The sequence below is a fragment of the Lutra lutra genome, chromosome X (assembly GCF_902655055.1).
Source record: "Lutra lutra chromosome X, mLutLut1.2, whole genome shotgun sequence".
Lineage (NCBI taxonomy): Eukaryota > Metazoa > Chordata > Mammalia > Carnivora > Mustelidae > Lutra > Lutra lutra.
In genome coordinates this window covers 2,360,524-2,378,768 of record NC_062296.1, presented here as the reverse complement: position 1 = coordinate 2,378,768, position 18,245 = coordinate 2,360,524, and the positions used below count along the sequence as shown (strand labels likewise).

Genomic DNA, 18,245 nt, shown 5'->3' with positions numbered 1-18,245 from the left:
GTGGAGTGTGTGAGTGCTCGAGTGTGCGCACGAGGCGTCTCCTCCACGTAATTAATGGCACCTGGACAAGGTGCTGCCCGGACGAGCTGGGACCGGACCAGTCTTGGGTGGGGTGGAGGAGGGGGGAAACAGGCGAAGAGGTCCCCAGGACGCCCTCCCCTCCCCAATCCCGTTCCCCACCCACGCCAGAGCGCAGCGCCCGCGGGCGCATCTCAGGCCCGCCCAGCCCCTCTCCGGCGGGCCCCCGCGGACTTGGGGCCCCCGCGGATGTGGAACCCTCGCCACGCTGACGCCCCGAGGGCACGCTCCGAGAGCGGAGGGCGGTGGACCGGGCTGGGTGAGGGATGGGGGCACCGAGTCGCGGATCCCCCGGGTCCCCCCACCTGTGCCAGCGGCCCCTCAGGGGGCGGCGGGGGGGGGGGGAGGAGGAGCAGCTGACGTCACGCGCGGTCCCGGGGTGCCCGCGGCGGTGGCCGCAGCCCGGCCGCGTGACCCGCGCGCGCCAATGGCCCGGCGGTCTCCGGGGCGACGCGGAGGGTCCGCGCTCCGCCGCCCCCGCGCCCCCGCCCCGAGTCCGCACTGCAGAGAGTGGCGGCGAGCAGGCGCCGGCGCGCGGGCCCACGTGCCGCGCGGAGAGAGGGACCGCGAGAGGAAGCGGGAGAGCCGCGCGAGAGAGCCGGGGAAAGAGGCGAGCACGACCGGGCCGCTGCTCCGCGCAGCCCCTGCGCCCCTCCTGCTGGGACCTCCGCCGGGAAGGACCCCGACCCAGAGGAAGGTACCAGACCCCGGGGAGGGTGCGCTTGGCCCCCGGGAGACCCCGCCGCCCTCCGCCCGCTCCAGCGGGACTGCGGCAGCCCGCGGGGGCAGGGGGTGGGGGGCGGGGTGAGGAGGGGGCTGTGGCCCCCGCGGGTCGGTGGAAGGCGGGGCAGGGATCGAGGCTGAGCGGCAGAGGCGCCGCCCCGGGGGAGGAGGGTCACCTGGCGGTGGGAGGAGGGTGTGGGCATTAACCTCGCTCTCGTCCGGTTCCTGTTCACAGGCTTGTGGAGACCTGGGCCGTTCTCTCCGAGTCCTAGCCGCCCTCCACCCCACCCCCCGCCTCATTCTTTCCTCCCTCCCAGTAGCACCCTCCCCGGTCTGCGTCGGGAACGGTTTCCTGCCCGTAGTATTAGCCCCGCGCCGGCAGAAATTGCGCGCGATGGCGGTGACGTTGCTGCAGGACTGGTGCAGGTGGATGGGCGTCAGCGCTCGCAGGGGCCTGCTCATTCTGGGAATCCCGGAGAACTGTGATGAAGCCGAACTCCACGAGTCCCTGGAGGCCGCCCTGTGGCCCTTGGGCCACTTCACCGTGCTGGGCAAAGTGTTTCGAGAGGAGGATAACGCCAGTGCGGCCCTGGTCGAGCTTGACCGGGAAGTCAACTATGCTTTGGTCCCCAGGGCAATCGCGGGCACCGGGGGTCCTTGGAACGTGGTCTTTGTGCCCCGTTACTCAGGCGAGGAGTTTCTCAGTCGCGTGTTCCACTTCCTGGAGCAACAGGGGCAGATGGTGGAGACCATGGCTGGGGTCCTGGGGCTGGGACTGCACAGGGTGTGCTGGCTCCGATCGGTCACTCAGGCCATCCAGCCCTTGGTGGAGACCCTGCGGTATGAGCGCCTGGGCGTGTTTTCCGGGAGGGATCCACTTGCCCCGGGGGAGGAGCCCTTTGAGGCCTGGCTCGACCATGCCTCCGACATGCTACAGGTGTGGCAGAATGTCTCAGAAAGGGAGAAGAGGCGGCGGCTGATGGAAGGCCTTCGAGGGACGGCCCTGCAGCTCATGCATGAGCTCCTGGCGGACAACCCTGCCAGGACGGCGGAGGACTGCCTGGCGGCCCTGACCCAGGTGTTTGGAGACAACGCGACCCAGAGGACCATCCGGATGAGGTGTCTGACCGCTCACCAGCAGCCGGGCGAGGGGCTTTCCGCTTTCGTGTTGCGGCTGGAAGTCCTGCTGCAGAAAGGCATTGAGAAGGGGGCCCTGGCCAGAGGCTCAGCTGACCTCCTGCGCCTGAGGCACATGCTCACCAGGGCCATCGTTCCTGAGCCTCTGGACGAGGTACTGAGGAAGCTGAGAATGGCTGGGAGGTGTCCAAGTTTCCTAGAGATGATGGGGATTGTTCGGGAGTCTGAGACATGGGAGGCCAGTCTAGCCAGGATCGAGGGAGCCCAGGCAGAGGAAGGGGCCGGTGCCCAGGCAGAGGAAGGGGCCGGTGCCCAGGCAGAGGAAGGGGCCGGTGCCCAGGCAGAGGAAGGGGCCGGTGCCCAGGCAGAGGAAGGGGCCGGTGCCCAGGCCAGGGCTAAGGCGGAGGATGATAAGATGGAGGAGAGGCAGCTGGAGGAGCCAGAGTGGGAGGAGGAGGAGGAGGAGGAGGAGGAGGAGGAGGAGAGGAGGAGGGGGAGGACAGTGACGATCGTGACACTCTCCCCGCAGACCTAGTTCAGGCAAGCCCCTCAGAGGCCCCTGGGGGCCCCACTCCTGCCCAGATGGGCCAAGCTTCCAGGGCAGGCCCAGGAGGTCCTGGCTATGAGCCAGAGGGCCTCCCCCAGGCCGGAGACCAGGAGGCCGGAGAGCCCCCCGAAGAGGGGCTCGAGCCCATCCCAGAGGGATCGGGAAACGTGGATGGGGCTGGGGAGACGATCCCCACCGAGTCCTCCTCAGGCTAATAGGCTCAGAAGGCCCAGGGCCCCCCTCTCCTCTCAGGCAGCAGAGCTCTGGAGGCAGGGGGAGGCCATGCCGGGGCAGCAGCCTCACCCCACATGGGGGGCAGGGCCGAGGGAAGGCCCCACCCAGCCCAAGCCAAGACCCGAGGCACTCCACCACCCATAAGGGGACCTCAACACCACCATCAGCCCCTCCAAGTGACCAGGATGACCACACTTGACACCACATGGGGCGGGGAAAGGTGCCCCCCCCCCAACCCATGGCAGCACCATACCTGGCCCCAGCCCCAGTCCCAATCCATGCCAACTCAGGCAGCCAGTCTGGGAAGCACCCCTGAGTGGCTGACCCTAGCCTAGGTGAGGGGTACCCAGAGCCATCTGCCACCTACACTGGACTGGGAGATGTTAGGGACCGCCTCAAGGGTGCCAGCCTCTTGGGTTGCCCAAGAGGGAGACCCTCATGTACATCCCCCAGGGCACGTCGCTCCATGTTCTGGGAAACCCACTTGTGTCTCTCTAGGGCCCTTATGACCCACGTGTCACGTTACTCCCCCACCCCACTAGGTCCCGTTCCTGTGCAGAGCCTTGAGGTGTGCAGGAGCCCGCGGTGGGTGTCCTGGCCCACCGGGGCAGCCACCCCCCAGGCCGGGGGCCTGCCGTGAGCTTCGGTGGCGACCGGGGCTCCGCCTGCTCTCTCCCAGTGTTGTGAGCTCCACCGCTGCTTTCTCGGTGTAGATTCAAGCCGGCCGCTGCTTGTTCTCGTGGAGATGTGTGTGTGTGCTTCTCTGAGCAGCTGTCCCCAGCCCCAGCCCCGAGATCCCCAGCCCAGTTCCAGGAGACGGCCGGAAGGATGCCCGAGGGCACGGCTGCTGCTCGCCCCATGACCTCGGGAAGGAGGAACCGACCAAGGACCGAGGTGGCCAGCGGGAGTCTCCACGGGAACCGTGCTCTGATGTGCCACCCCGTTGTTTCTTGTGACTCCGTGTCCCGGGCTTGGCCGAGTGTCCCCTGCTGCGTTTTCCGCCATCCTGGGACTGTCCTGTGCAGACCATGGGGCGGGACCAGGCCCCAGCACGTCGGCCAGAGGGGAGGGTGCGTGCCCTGGGGTGAGGGGACGTGGCCAGCGTCCGTCGTCCTGGCCAGAGGTTGATCGTGGGGGCCCCCAGGAGGGGAGACTGACGTGGGAGGGCCACGGTGTTGGGGGAAGCAGAGGCACCTCGTCTGGGACCCCAAGAGGAGGGGGAGGCCATGACCCATGGGCTCTAGTGGCCGTTAGATGTTCCTCTCTCTGTTGTCATTCCCTGTCTTCGATGGTTTCAGTAAATGTTTCTCTTCAATAAAGTTCATTGAATATGTCAGCTGAGTCTCGTCTCTGCTGTGGGCAATCGAGTGAAGAGCGTGCTGGCATTGGGGAAGGGGGTGGGTTGGCAGGTGGCAACTGTGGTGTGGTACAGGGGTAAATTCAAGGGTGCATCCAAGAGAGGCTGTGTGATCCCTTGGGCTGGGAGGAGACTGGTGACAGGAACTTGGCACAAGCTGTGGCTGGCTGGGACTCCTAGAAAACTCAGAGAGTCTTTAGGAATATGTGGGTTAGATCTTCAAGGGAGGGAGAGGGACAGCAGGTAGGGCCTGAGGCTCCAGGATCTGTGGAAGGGCTGTATGGCTCAGGGCATCCACTGGGTTAGAGAAGTCAAGCACGAGGGCACCAGAAACAATCCTCAATCCTAAGAACTGGCCGCCTGTGACCACTTCTCCCTATGAAGGACACAATTATGATGAATACCACTTATTTTCAAAAGGCAAAGCGAACAGGACCAAAGCAGGATGAGAACCAATGAAACCCTAAATTTTGAAAATCATTTATAAAGTGGAGAGAATCAGATGACCGCACATGGTTGGGATATCCCTCAACCACAGACACAGCCATGCAGCTCCTGGTGTGGACACCCGACCTCGTGCCCTCGTGCTTGACTTCTCTAACCCAGTGGATGCCCTGAGCCATACAGCCCTTCCACAGATCCTGGAGCCTCAGGCCCTACCTGCTGTCCCTCTCCCTCCCTTGAAGATCTAACCCACATATTCCTAAAGACTCTCTGAGTTTTCTAGGAGTCCCAGCCAGCCACAGCTTGTGCCAAGTTCCTGTCACCAGTCTCCTCCCAGCCCAAGGGATCACACAGCCTCTCTTGGATGCACCCTTGAATTTACCCCTGTACCACACCACAGTTGCCACCTGCCAACCCACCCCCTTCCCCAATGCCAGCACGCTCTTCACTCGATTGCCCACAGCAGAGACGAGACTCAGCTGACATATTCAATGAACTTTATTGAAGAGAAACATTTACTGAAACCATCGAAGACAGGGAATGACAACAGAGAGAGGAACATCTAACGGCCACTAGAGCCCATGGGTCATGGCCTCCCCCTCCTCTTGGGGTCCCAGACGAGGTGCCTCTGCTTCCCCCAACACCGTGGCCCTCCCACGTCAGTCTCCCCTCCTGGGGGCCCCCACGATCAACCTCTGGCCAGGACGACGGACGCTGGCCACGTCCCCTCACCCCAGGGCACGCACCCTCCCCTCTGGCCGACGTGCTGGGGCCTGGTCCCGCCCCATGGTCTGCACAGGACAGTCCCAGGATGGCGGAAAACGCAGCAGGGGACACTCGGCCAAGCCCGGGACACGGAGTCACAAGAAACAACGGGGTGGCACATCAGAGCACGGTTCCCGTGGAGACTCCCGCTGGCCACCTCGGTCCTTGGTCGGTTCCTCCTTCCCGAGGTCATGGGGCGAGCAGCAGCCGTGCCCTCGGGCATCCTTCCGGCCGTCTCCTGGAACTGGGCTGGGGATCTCGGGGCTGGGGCTGGGGACAGCTGCTCAGAGAAGCACACACACACATCTCCACGAGAACAAGCAGCGGCCGGCTTGAATCTACACCGAGAAAGCAGCGGTGGAGCTCACAACACTGGGAGAGAGCAGGCGGAGCCCCGGTCGCCACCGAAGCTCACGGCAGGCCCCCGGCCTGGGGGGTGGCTGCCCCGGTGGGCCAGGACACCCACCGCGGGCTCCTGCACACCTCAAGGCTCTGCACAGGAACGGGACCTAGTGGGGTGGGGGAGTAACGTGACACGTGGGTCATAAGGGCCCTAGAGAGACACAAGTGGGTTTCCCAGAACATGGAGCGACGTGCCCTGGGGGATGTACATGAGGGTCTCCCTCTTGGGCAACCCAAGAGGCTGGCACCCTTGAGGCGGTCCCTAACATCTCCCAGTCCAGTGTAGGTGGCAGATGGCTCTGGGTACCCCTCACCTAGGCTAGGGTCAGCCACTCAGGGGTGCTTCCCAGACTGGCTGCCTGAGTTGGCATGGATTGGGACTGGGGCTGGGGCCAGGTATGGTGCTGCCATGGGTTGGGGGGGGGGCACCTTTCCCCGCCCCATGTGGTGTCAAGTGTGGTCATCCTGGTCACTTGGAGGGGCTGATGGTGGTGTTGAGGTCCCCTTATGGGTGGTGGAGTGCCTCGGGTCTTGGCTTGGGCTGGGTGGGGCCTTCCCTCGGCCCTGCCCCCCATGTGGGGTGAGGCTGCTGCCCCGGCATGGCCTCCCCCTGCCTCCAGAGCTCTGCTGCCTGAGAGGAGAGGGGGGCCCTGGGCCTTCTGAGCCTATTAGCCTGAGGAGGACTCGGTGGGGATCGTCTCCCCAGCCCCATCCACGTTTCCCGATCCCTCTGGGATGGGCTCGAGCCCCTCTTCGGGGGGCTCTCCGGCCTCCTGGTCTCCGGCCTGGGGGAGGCCCTCTGGCTCATAGCCAGGACCTCCTGGGCCTGCCCTGGAAGCTTGGCCCATCTGGGCAGGAGTGGGGCCCCCAGGGGCCTCTGAGGGGCTTGCCTGAACTAGGTCTGCGGGGAGAGTGTCACGATCGTCACTGTCCTCCCCCTCCTCCTCCTCCTCCTCCTCCTCCTCCTCCTCCTCCTCCTCCCACTCTGGCTCCTCCAGCTGCCTCTCCTCCATCTTATCATCCTCCGCCTTAGCCCTGGCCTGGGCACCGGCCCCTTCCTCTGCCTGGGCACCGGCCCCTTCCTCTGCCTGGGCACCGGCCCCTTCCTCTGCCTGGGCACCGGCCCCTTCCTCTGCCTGGGCACCGGCCCCTTCCTCTGCCTGGGCTCCCTCGATCCTGGCTAGACTGGCCTCCCATGTCTCAGACTCCCGAACAATCCCCATCATCTCTAGGAAACTTGGACACCTCCCAGCCATTCTCAGCTTCCTCAGTACCTCGTCCAGAGGCTCAGGAACGATGGCCCTGGTGAGCATGTGCCTCAGGCGCAGGAGGTCAGCTGAGCCTCTGGCCAGGGCCCCCTTCTCAATGCCTTTCTGCAGCAGGACTTCCAGCCGCAACACGAAAGCGGAAAGCCCCTCGCCCGGCTGCTGGTGAGCGGTCAGACACCTCATCCGGATGGTCCTCTGGGTCGCGTTGTCTCCAAACACCTGGGTCAGGGCCGCCAGGCAGTCCTCCGCCGTCCTGGCAGGGTTGTCCGCCAGGAGCTCATGCATGAGCTGCAGGGCCGTCCCTCGAAGGCCTTCCATCAGCCGCCGCCTCTTCTCCCTTTCTGAGACATTCTGCCACACCTGTAGCATGTCGGAGGCATGGTCGAGCCAGGCCTCAAAGGGCTCCTCCCCCGGGGCAAGTGGATCCCTCCCGGAAAACACGCCCAGGCGCTCATACCGCAGGGTCTCCACCAAGGGCTGGATGGCCTGAGTGACCGATCGGAGCCAGCACACCCTGTGCAGTCCCAGCCCCAGGACCCCAGCCATGGTCTCCACCATCTGCCCCTGTTGCTCCAGGAAGTGGAACACGCGACTGAGAAACTCCTCGCCTGAGTAACGGGGCACAAAGACCACGTTCCAAGGACCCCCGGTGCCCGCGATTGCCCTGGGGACCAAAGCATAGTTGACTTCCCGGTCAAGCTCGACCAGGGCCGCACTGGCGTTATCCTCCTCTCGAAACACTTTGCCCAGCACGGTGAAGTGGCCCAAGGGCCACAGGGCGGCCTCCAGGGACTCGTGGAGTTCGGCTTCATCACAGTTCTCCGGGATTCCCAGAATGAGCAGGCCCCTGCGAGCGCTGACGCCCATCCACCTGCACCAGTCCTGCAGCAACGTCACCGCCATCGCGCGCAATTTCTGCCGGCGCGGGGCTAATACTACGGGCAGGAAACCGTTCCCGACGCAGACCGGGGAGGGTGCTACTGGGAGGGAGGAAAGAATGAGGCGGGGGGTGGGGTGGAGGGCGGCTAGGACTCGGAGAGAACGGCCCAGGTCTCCACAAGCCTGTGAACAGGAACCGGACGAGAGCGAGGTTAATGCCCACACCCTCCTCCCACCGCCAGGTGACCCTCCTCCCCCGGGGCGGCGCCTCTGCCGCTCAGCCTCGATCCCTGCCCCGCCTTCCACCGACCCGCGGGGGCCACAGCCCCCTCCTCACCCCGCCCCCCACCCCCTGCCCCCGCGGGCTGCCGCAGTCCCGCTGGAGCGGGCGGAGGGCGGCGGGGTCTCCCGGGGGCCAAGCGCACCCTCCCCGGGGTCTGGTACCTTCCTCTGGGTCGGGGTCCTTCCCGGCGGAGGTCCCAGCAGGAGGGGCGCAGGGGCTGCGCGGAGCAGCGGCCCGGTCGTGCTCGCCTCTTTCCCCGGCTCTCTCGCGCGGCTCTCCCGCTTCCTCTCGCGGTCCCTCTCTCCGCGCGGCACGTGGGCCCGCGCGCCGGCGCCTGCTCGCCGCCACTCTCTGCAGTGCGGACTCGGGGCGGGGGCGCGGGGGCGGCGGAGCGCGGACCCTCCGCGTCGCCCCGGAGACCGCCGGGCCATTGGCGCGCGCGGGTCACGCGGCCGGGCTGCGGCCACCGCCGCGGGCACCCCGGGACCGCGCGTGACGTCAGCTGCTCCTCCTCCCCCCCCCCCGCCGCCCCCTGAGGGGCCGCTGGCACAGGTGGGGGGACCCGGGGGATCCGCGACTCGGTGCCCCCATCCCTCACCCAGCCCGGTCCACCGCCCTCCGCTCTCGGAGCGTGCCCTCGGGGCGTCAGCGTGGCGAGGGTTCCACATCCGCGGGGGCCCCAAGTCCGCGGGGGCCCGCCGGAGAGGGGCTGGGCGGGCCTGAGATGCGCCCGCGGGCGCTGCGCTCTGGCGTGGGTGGGGAACGGGATTGGGGAGGGGAGGGCGTCCTGGGGACCTCTTCGCCTGTTTCCCCCCTCCTCCACCCCACCCAAGACTGGTCCGGTCCCAGCTCGTCCGGGCAGCACCTTGTCCAGGTGCCATTAATTACGTGGAGGAGACGCCTCGTGCGCACACTCGAGCACTCACACACTCCACCCCAACGGAGGGTCTGCAGTCCCCGGGCTTGCTCGCGGGGGGGGGGGGGGGTGGCGAGGGCGAGGCCCCTGTGGGTGCACGCAAGACCCGCCGACCCAGACCCACCGGCCAAGGCGCGTCGCTACCCCAGTGCCTGTGGCCTGTCCCTAGGAGGGTGCCATGGACTCTTCTCCTGTTTTGCTCACTCCAAGTACTCAGAGGTCGACCCCTTGGGCCTGTTATCTTGCCATGTGTCCTTGGGCAAGTCCTTGCCCCTTCTCTGGGCCTCAGTGGAACGGCAGAACTGGGATCTCTACCTGAGGGTGTGTGTGTGTGTGTGCAGGAGAGCTGGTGGGCTGGAAGTGGAGCCCTGGATGTGTCCCCTGGTCCCGGTGCCCTTGCCAGCCTAATGGGCTCCAAGACATTTGCTCTCTTGGCCCCTGAGGGCGGCACGGGCGCGGTGCCTCCCCAGAGACCTCCGAGTCAGCCTTCTTCCACAGATCCTTCCCCTTTCCTTTGCTAGCTAGGCTAGTCACCATACCAGGGCAGTGCTGCCACCACTCAAAATGGAGCTCCAGTCCCTCTGGGTCTCGGCAGCCTGCACCTGTCCTGTCATGGGAGTCTGGGGCCGTGGGCACAGCCTCTCTGCTGGTCCGATGGCAGACAGTTTCCCTCAGGGTCACACCCTCAGGCACAGGTGTTGTCGCCTGTCCACCCCCCCCTTCTCTATCCTTGCCTGGCATCTGGCCAGACATCCTCTCCCGTGACTTGCTTTGCACACTCAAGATGTACTGGTCAAGGCTTCCTCCGAGCATCCAGCTCACTCATGCTCCTGGCCGAATCAGAGCCCTGGTTTACTTGTCTGTGACCCCGTGGACGGGCATTCGTTCACACCGTTCCCAGTCTTCGGCTGTCAGAGACACTGCTGCCACCAGCACCTTGTGCATGCCTGTCTGAGCCGCTGTTGGCACGACAGGCTCTGGCACGTACACCAAGAAGTGGTTTTGCTGGGACTTGGGCCCTTGGGTGCCCGTCGCCGCCACAGCCAGGTGTTGCTAATCTGTTGTTTCCCATGGGTGGCGGAAGCTGTGTTCGCTCCCACCAGCAGCATGGGCGAGGTCCTGTGCGCTCCACAGCCTGAGCAGCCTTTGGTCTTGTCTAGCCTTGACCACTTGCCCACCTCCACAGGGAGAAGTGCTACCTCATTTTTGTGTGCCTTGTGTTTCCCTGGTCGGCAGTGAGGTCGGGCATCCTTGCACGAGTGTGTCAGACGTTCCCAGCTCCGCTTCTGTGAATCTCCTTTGCTCATTTCCTTCCCACTGCGCAGAAGCCTCACTGCCTGTTCTAGGAGAAACCTCCCTAGCATCAAGGCTGAAGGCACTCTCATTTTTTTCCGTACAATTACCCATGGCCCAGAAGCAGGCCATGTTGGAGTTGGTCTCATCGTCGGAGCTTGGCTGGCCCATGTGGTCTTACTCCCCCAGCTTTCTTATCTCCTGGGTGGTAAATGCTGGGTAAATGAGGAAACACAGGTGCTCTGTCACAGACCCGCTTTTCCCACAGTCGGCCTTGTGGGTGGGCTCCCTCCCTTTCTCCCTGCCGAAGGCCAAGACTGCCCCTCCTAATACAGGTGAACTGCTGCTCTTAACACCCACCGCGAGAATGTCTGTCCACCAAACCTTGGCGTTGGCCCTGCCATGGCTTGCACCCCACGTTGTCCTCTTTGTTGGTTTCTGCCATGATTTGTCTGGGATCCTTCCCCAGAGAGGGTGCTCCTGTGGGAACATATGTGGGTTCCATGTCACCAACTGGCCAGCTGACCTGCAGGCCGACTGTCAGTTCATTCCCTCTGCATTCAGCCTCGCCTCTCCTACTCTCCTTCCTTCCGTACCTGCTGACTCCGAGTCCAGGACTCTCTGGCTGTCCCTTGGGGTACCCGTTCCCCCCCTCTGCCAGGGCTGGGCTGTGACGCCCCAACTACCTTTCCTTTGTCACCTCTCGGCCCCCATTCTGCTCCACGTCTCAGCACAGCTGATGCTCCTTCCTTCTTGGCTTTTCCTTTCTTGGCTTCTGTGAGCCCCCACCTTTGGGCTAATCTCCTCCCTCTCTGCCTGCCCACCCTCGGGACTCCCTCCTCCGTCTCCTTTGCTTGAGTTCAGTGCGGGGCCGGTAGGCTCCCAGCCTCAGCCCCAGGACCCTTGGTGCCTCCAACACCATTCTCACTTGAGGTCCTCTCATCTGAGAGACCATCTGCCTACCGATGGCTCCAAATGTCTTGTCTCTGGGTGGGACCCCTTCCCTGAGCCCCACACATGCTCATCAAACTGCCCACTGGGATGCCCCATGGGAACTTCAGAATGAAGATGTCCCGACAGGAGCGCTCCAGCCCCCGCTCGACACAGTAGCCTCTTCCCTGGGCTCCCCCCAAGGGCTCCACCTCCCACCTGGCTGCTCAGGCAAAGACGCCAGGAGTCTTTGTCCCCTCTCCTTTGTTCTTCACTCCCAGTCTAACCCGTTGTGGGATTTTATCAGCTCTAGTTGGTGACTGCTGATCCTCTCCACGTCTCCATGGTTCCTGGCCCCATCTCCTGCTTCCCCAGCCTCCGGTCCAGCCTCCGGTCCGGGCTCCAGGTCTACCTTACTCCCACCCACATGGCAGCCGAAGCAAAGGAGCAAACTCGTTGCAATCCCACCAGACCCCGATCCGTGCCAGTGACAAGTCGTCCCTGTGGCTCCCTACCTCCTCAGACTAAGGAAAACTCCAAAGTCCGCTCCCTGGCCGACAACCCCTCTCCACCCGTCCCCCCAAGGAGCTGGCCTCTCCTTTCCCTACCACCCGCTGCCAGCACCTCTCACCAAACCCCTGCTTCACCGGCCTTCTCGGCTGGCCCCAGAGCACCACACCCAGCTCCTTCTCACCGGTGGCCTTTGCCTTCCTTCCTCCTCTGGGTGGGACAACCCAGCCCAAGAACTTCCCGTGGGGGCCTCCTCCTCCTCCTCCTCTTCCTTGTTCAAATCTCGGCAGAAACGTCCTCTCCTCCCAGAGGCCTCCTCGGCCCAGCCACCCACATCAAAAGGGGGTGGGGGGAGGGCTGGAACACTCCCCGTCCACATTTCACATCAGCAACAGTGATTTATGGGTCATCCCGTGACACACAGACGTCAGAGGTTTCAGTCTCTGCTTTGGGGGCATTGCGGCTTTCCTCCCCAGGCGGCCTTGCCCATATTTCTCACCCGAGGGTCCCCAGTGCCTAGGACAGAGTCTGACCCACAGGAGGCTCTCAGTACCATCCTTCAAGCGAGCGCCCGAATCTGTCAGCCAACTCCCGTCTGCCAGGGGCCTGGGACCTTTACCCCGAGGGCTGTGGAGAGCCCCAGTGGGTTTGAAGTGAGGGGATGACAATGATCAGGCCCGCTGTGTGGTGAACTGGGCAGAGGGCGCCTTCTGCAGCAGGCCAGAAGGCCAGACCAGATGGGGGTGTCCTGGGCCTCCTCAGGCAGAGGGCTTGAGAGAAAGGAGGGGATCCGGGCTCCAGGGAGGGAGAAGGCACAGGGTGGGCTCGAACAGGGTCCCAGATTTCCCAGTTGTGTGTGAGCCCAGAGGATGGGACCGTGCTTCTCTGACATCGGGATCACGCCGGCAGTTGCCTTTCCTCTCACCTTTCGTGGGAAGGGGGGTTGGAAAGTGAGGTGGCAGAGGCAGGGATGAGTTCCTGTGGCCACGCTTGCGCTTGAGAGCCCTGTGTGACACCAGGTAGGTACACACTGTGCCCTCTTCCTCCTACCCACCCCCCCACCACCCAGGCCCTGTGGATGGCTGGGCTCCCTGCTGGACGTAAAGGAATTGTAATTGTGCCACCTGCTTGGCTCGGCTCCCAGGGTCTTCCGTCTTTTTGGCTTGGTCCGCCCGATTGCCGGTACTAGGCCCGGCACAGAGCCGGTGCCCAGCAGATGGTAGCCACGGGGAGAAAGAAGCTCAGAAACACTTCACTGTGGGGTGGCACAGAGACGCTTCAATCAAGATTCACAGAGGGCCTGGGCTGCTAGGGGACGGGATGCTCCCATAACACACCTCCTCGAGCAGTAGCTGTTGCGAATACAGTCCAAGGGACGACGGCCAGCCTAGCTGAGCACAGAGAACACAGGCAGGGCAGCAGAGGGGGCTTTCAGTGCTTCTTTTCACTTGGCTGCTGCCCGGCAGGGCGACCTCGGCTGTGTCCCTTAACCTCCATGGGTTGAGGGGGAGCCCTGTCTGCTCACAACCCAGGAAGGGCTTCTCTGCTTCGTAACGCAGTCACCAAGGGCCCAAGCCCTGCACAGCTGAATGGGCCCCTCCTGTCTCCTCCAGGGAGAGCCTGGGGTTCCCGCCTACCTTCTAACCAGGCAGTGCCCACCCACGCTTCCTAAACTATGGCTTCAGACCAGGTCCCTACCAGCCAAAGACGGCTCTGGCTGCTCGACAGCCCTCTTCCTCCACCACCCACTCTGCTCACACACCCAGCTCCCGCTCCCAGAGTCTGGGGGCTCCCCACCCTGCCCCAAACCTTCCATAGGTGCTTGGGCAGCCCGGCGGGTCCTCTCCTCCCTTTCTCTACCCGCCATTCCCTTGCTGGCTGCTCCTACCTGGGGAACAGTACCTCCTCAGCTCCTTCCAGGCTGCCAGCCCTGTGTCCAGCTGCCCGCTGGAACCTCACGGGTACAGGAGGCTCCCATTGGGCCCACATGGTCCTTTGGAGCATCACCCCAACATGGCACTCATGCATCCCTACTCAGAGTACTGCTGGGCTGGGTATGTGGCAGCATGCCTTCCGTCGGTCCTTCACAGACCTGGCTGGCTGCAGCACACTCCATAACTCATGACAGCCCCTCGGGGGGTGGGAAGCTGGGGGGCAGCAGGCTCGGTACAAACATGGGACACAGGACGTGGCCAGACTCGAGGGGTGGCCAGCCTGTCTCTGCCTTGGGTCAGGGTTTGGATGGTTCTCACGTCAAGAGTCGGTGATGGGAGCGTGAATTGTCAGAACATCTTTAGACATCTGCATGCGGTCCTTTTAAACAACCTACCCACCCTACCCTGTGACCCAGCCCTGGCACCCCTACTTGTTTACCCAGGAGAATGGACCACAAAGAGACTCACACAAGGATGTTCCCATCAGCTCTCATCCTAATAGCCCCATACCAGAGCCCACCCAAATGCCCATCCGCAGGAGGAGGGACAAGGGGCTTGCTGTGAATCCCTACGCTGTGGACCTCTGACCCTCACAACCACATGGGTCTGTCTCACAGACAATACGCAAAGTGAGAAAAGTTAGACGCCGGAGCGGGACACCGTGTGATTCCACCGACACAGAATGCAAGAGCGGGCAAAAAGGATCTGTGGTGCAGGAGATCCCGAGGACGGTTGCCTCCAGGGAGGCAGGAGTCACTGGCAAGGAGGTCAGGAGGTACTTTCTGGGAAGACGTAAATGCTTTCTAGCTTGACAGGGGGCTGGGTCAGTCCCTGGGCGGATGCAGTTTTCAAAATGCACCAAACTGTGTACGCTTCGAAGAGAGGCAGCAGTAAAAGGAGCCATGTTCTCTAAGCCTCCGTCCGTCTGTTATGGAGCACCCGGTGCTATGAATTTTGTCTCCACAGGGTCTGTATGAGTGACTGAGTGAGTGAGTGTGTGTGTGTGTGTGTGTGTGTGTGTGTGTGTGTATGCCCGTTTGTATGCGGAAGCCCTAAACCCCAGGGGCTGTATTTGGAGATGAGGCCTATAAGGGGGCAATTAACGGTTAATTGAGTTCCTAAGGGCCTGATCTGGTAGGAGTAGTGTTCTCCTAAGAAGAGATGCCAGAGAGCTCTGTCTGTCTGTCTGTCTCTCTCTTACTGCCTCTCTTTCTTCCCTCTCCCCGACCCCAAGTGCACAAAGAAGAGGTTCTGTGAGCACACAAAGAGACGGCAGCCACCTACAAGTTGGGAAGAGAGCTCTCAGCAGAAACCAGCCATGCTGGCACCCTGATCTCAGACTTCTCGCCTCCAGAACTACGAGAAAACCAAGGTCTGTCATTTAAGCTGCCCACTCTGCGGTATTTCCTGATGGTGGCCTGAGCCGGCTAAGACACCCGGGTTCCCTTGTGTTTGCCTGGGAGAGTCGCACTTCCTTAGAGAACCCCTGTTTCCTCATCTGTCAGTCAGGCTCATCTGCCTGTGCCACAGGGAGGCCGTGAGAATCCCCTGTGAGACGGCTATGTGGTAGTGTTCTGAAGATTCCGAGTTTTTGTATTCTCCTGAGGTGATATTGTGTTCCCCACCAGGGTGGGTACAGTGCCTCTACCCAGGCTCCGCCTCCTGTATATCCTGCAGGGTGGGTGGTCGGGGTCAGAGCCCCAGTGAGGGAGTGGGTAGTGGAAACTCAAGAGCTGTCAGTCATGAAGGTTCTGGGAATGGCAACTTCCAGGCTGTGGAGGGGAGCTACTGCCAGGCCGGGCTGGCCCACTGTTCTCAGGCTTGATCCCCATCTCCCAGCCCAGCCTCCCCAGAACCTAGCCATGGCCGTTGCCGGTTCCTAGGAACGAAGCCGCTGAAAGGAGGGCAAGTCAGTCTCTCCTGACCTGCCACCACTGTGCCTGGAATCAGGGTGTGTCCTGCCCTCTAATGCCTTGACCCAGGTGAACTGAGTCCACTTCCTCCCTCAGGGGCCCAGCCCAGCCCAGCCCAGCCCAGCCCATCCCGGCCCAACCCAACCCAGTCCAGTGCTCCCTCAGTGAGCCCTGAAGCCTTTGCCTACTTGTCCATGGCCCCCCTTCCCGGGCTGCCTCTCTCCTAACCAACCTCAAGCCTTCTCCAAATGCGAGTGCTCCTTTAGCCTCTGGGAACCCTGTGTACAGGGGACTTCCTGTCCCTGTCCCTGGGGAAGGAAAAGATATGTTTTTGTTTTATCTTTTCCCTCCCTCCGTCCTCCCCACGGGGAAGGAAGGAAAGTCCATCCCTGTGAACTTAGGGAGCTCCCAGGGCCTTCCCCAGACAAAAGGAGGACCTTCTTTAATTCATCCAACAAGGAGCTAAGCTGTACCCTCTACGTTCCACTGATTACACTATGTGCTGAGCCTACGCCTGGACATCAGAGCAGAAGAACACCCTGCCATAACTCAGGGCGTCGTCTAAGGGGTGACCACAGACCCTAAGGACACCATCCCCCAAGCAAACGCAGAGGGATGCACTCTGTCATACCCGTCAAGGGGATCCACTCCACCCCGACCCCAGTGCCCTAGCATCCACCCAGGTGGCAGCAAGTGCACTCTTTGTGCGCACTTCCTCCCAGGGGATGGATGGTACAGAGATACAAAGGTCAACCAATGTTCACTGAGCGCGTCCTCCAAGTCGAGTATGGCTCTAGAGTTCAGGGATCTGGGCAGTGAACGCAACGAGAAAAGTCCAAAGAGAATGAAAGGTGTACCTCTTGGCCTCTTTTTTCTTCTTCTCCCCAATCCCCCGCCCCCCCTCCTCTCTGCCTTTTATTTATTTATTTATTTATTTATTTTTCACTTCTGTGGAGCCTGGCAAAGACCATCCTCTTGAAAACCAGGACTCTTGGCTGTTGGGGTCAGGTGCTCGAAACAGAAAAGTTTCAGCGTCAAGACAAAACTTTGAGTGTCAAGACTCATCAAGTGTGTCGATCTCAGAGCATAGGCAGTGCCCCATAAATGGTAGTGTAGGGAGGAGTGAAGGGAGGCCAAAGAACTGTTGTCTCATTCAAAAGGAACCGAGAGCTTGACCTGTGGATGGGTTGGGAGTGCACGTGGGAGGACCGTAATTCTGATCACTCCTGAGTCTTTGTGGATCTGCGCTAAGTATCATACCTGCTGATACCTATAGAATGGCAAATATGACTAGTGCTATGAAGGAAAGGCACACAATGCTGTGTGAGTACTCTCAAGGGGGATATGAATCGGTCTGGAAAGCCAAGGAAGTCTCTCCTAAGAAAATGGCACGGGCGCTGAGGCCTGAGGGACGGGTAGGGGATGCCCAGGGAAAGGAAGAAGGCAAGCGCATCCCGGGCCAAGGGTACAGCAGTGTTCAAATGTCCAGTGGTGGGAACCATATTACCTAAGGGGGGCTGAAATAGGACAGGTCAAGCGAGGGTGGAAGGCTGGCTTGAGATCATCCTGATTGGCAGACGCGTTATCAGAGCTCTCAGGCTGTGTAAATCAGGGTTAAGAATTTTGGCCCAGGGTTAAGAATTCAAAGCACAGTGGGGAGCTGCTGAAGAATTTCTAAGCAAGGGATTAATGTGGTCAGATCCACATCTTAAGGGATCACTCTTGCTGCAGTGTGGGGAAGGTTCTGGATGGGGCAAGGTGGTCTTTTGGAAGACCAGTTAGTGGGATACTGTAGAATCCCAGCCAGCAGAGAACAGCTTAGATGGGAAGGAGTCAGCGTTTGCTCACAAACCCTCTCAAACAATTCTGAGAAACCGTGGATCCCCTCGCACATGGGAGTTGACATCTAAAATGTTTCAGTCTAAGCCCAAGTAGTAAATATGTCATTTCTGCTATATCGTAAGTGTTGACATTTTTTAAAACAAAACTTGAACGTCACGGTTTTGATGGCACCCAGTGAAATCTAAAGATCCTGGCCATTTGACACCCATCACCACTGACCTAAAAACACAAGAAAAAGCTCTCCTTTAAGTTGGAAAATCGACATCCACATTTCGTCTCCGTGAACTTATATCTCCATCCCCCTTCCCTCACATAATGTTATCTGAATGTAATCTGTCTTTTATCCTCAGCATCTCTTGTGGAACCCTATAGTGTTTCTCTGCAACAAAAGTGTATAAACAAATCAAAATGCTATTTTATTCGTTGTGACTTTTATTCACTGTGCTAAGACTCCACATTTTTTAAGTTTCCACCACCACAATTATTGATCATAATACCCAGTTGCTCAGAATAACAAAGATAGTAGAGTTTTCAAAACTAATTCATTGACCTGAAAAGCAAAATTTGGTTGGAAATGAATTTTTAGGAGAGATGTATGGGATTTTTTTCCCAAGGAATGAATGTTTTCATGGAGAAGTATGAGGTGTGTGAATGAGAGGCAAGATTATTTACCTTTTTTTTTTTTTTCCCAAAATTTTTTAAAAATTTCTTTGGAGTTTTTTAAATCCAAAGAAGCAGGTGAGCCTAGGCACAGCAGCTGGGAAACAAGAAGAAAAGAAAACAAAACAAA

At 61.0% G+C, this 18,245-nt stretch overlaps 2 protein-coding genes across 11 annotated transcripts; one reads left to right on the top strand and one right to left on the bottom strand.

Moving 5' to 3' along the window:
- Nucleotides 1–469: 469 nt before the first annotated feature.
- Nucleotides 470–4,055, top strand: LOC125092409 (paraneoplastic antigen-like protein 6B). Of its 5 annotated transcripts, XM_047716868.1 has the most exons (4): nucleotides 470–775; nucleotides 1,037–2,206; nucleotides 2,303–2,395; nucleotides 2,437–4,055. In XM_047716868.1, the coding sequence occupies exons 1-4, from the start codon at nucleotides 506–508 to the stop codon at nucleotides 2,698–2,700; spliced, it is 1,797 nt and encodes a 598-aa protein (XP_047572824.1). In that variant the 5' UTR covers nucleotides 470–505; the 3' UTR covers nucleotides 2,701–4,055. The 5 variants fall into 5 exon arrangements, with proteins under 5 accessions (XP_047572824.1, XP_047572823.1, XP_047572822.1 ...); XM_047716867.1 differs by having other exon boundaries at nucleotides 1,037–2,395; XM_047716866.1 differs by having other exon boundaries at nucleotides 1,037–2,398.
- A 945-nt stretch (nucleotides 4,056–5,000) lies between these two features.
- LOC125092407 (paraneoplastic antigen-like protein 6B) lies at nucleotides 5,001–8,613 on the bottom strand. Of its 6 annotated transcripts, none has more exons than XM_047716856.1 (4): nucleotides 8,279–8,613; nucleotides 6,848–8,017; nucleotides 6,656–6,751; nucleotides 5,001–6,619 (listed from the first exon to the last, which is right to left on the bottom strand). In XM_047716856.1, the coding sequence occupies exons 1-4, from the start codon at nucleotides 8,546–8,548 to the stop codon at nucleotides 6,356–6,358; spliced, it is 1,800 nt and encodes a 599-aa protein (XP_047572812.1). In that variant the 5' UTR covers nucleotides 8,549–8,613; the 3' UTR covers nucleotides 5,001–6,355. The 6 variants fall into 6 exon arrangements, with proteins under 6 accessions (XP_047572812.1, XP_047572813.1, XP_047572810.1 ...); XM_047716857.1 differs by having other exon boundaries at nucleotides 6,659–6,751; XM_047716854.1 differs by having other exon boundaries at nucleotides 6,656–8,017.
- Between the last annotated feature and the right edge of the window lie 9,632 nt (nucleotides 8,614–18,245).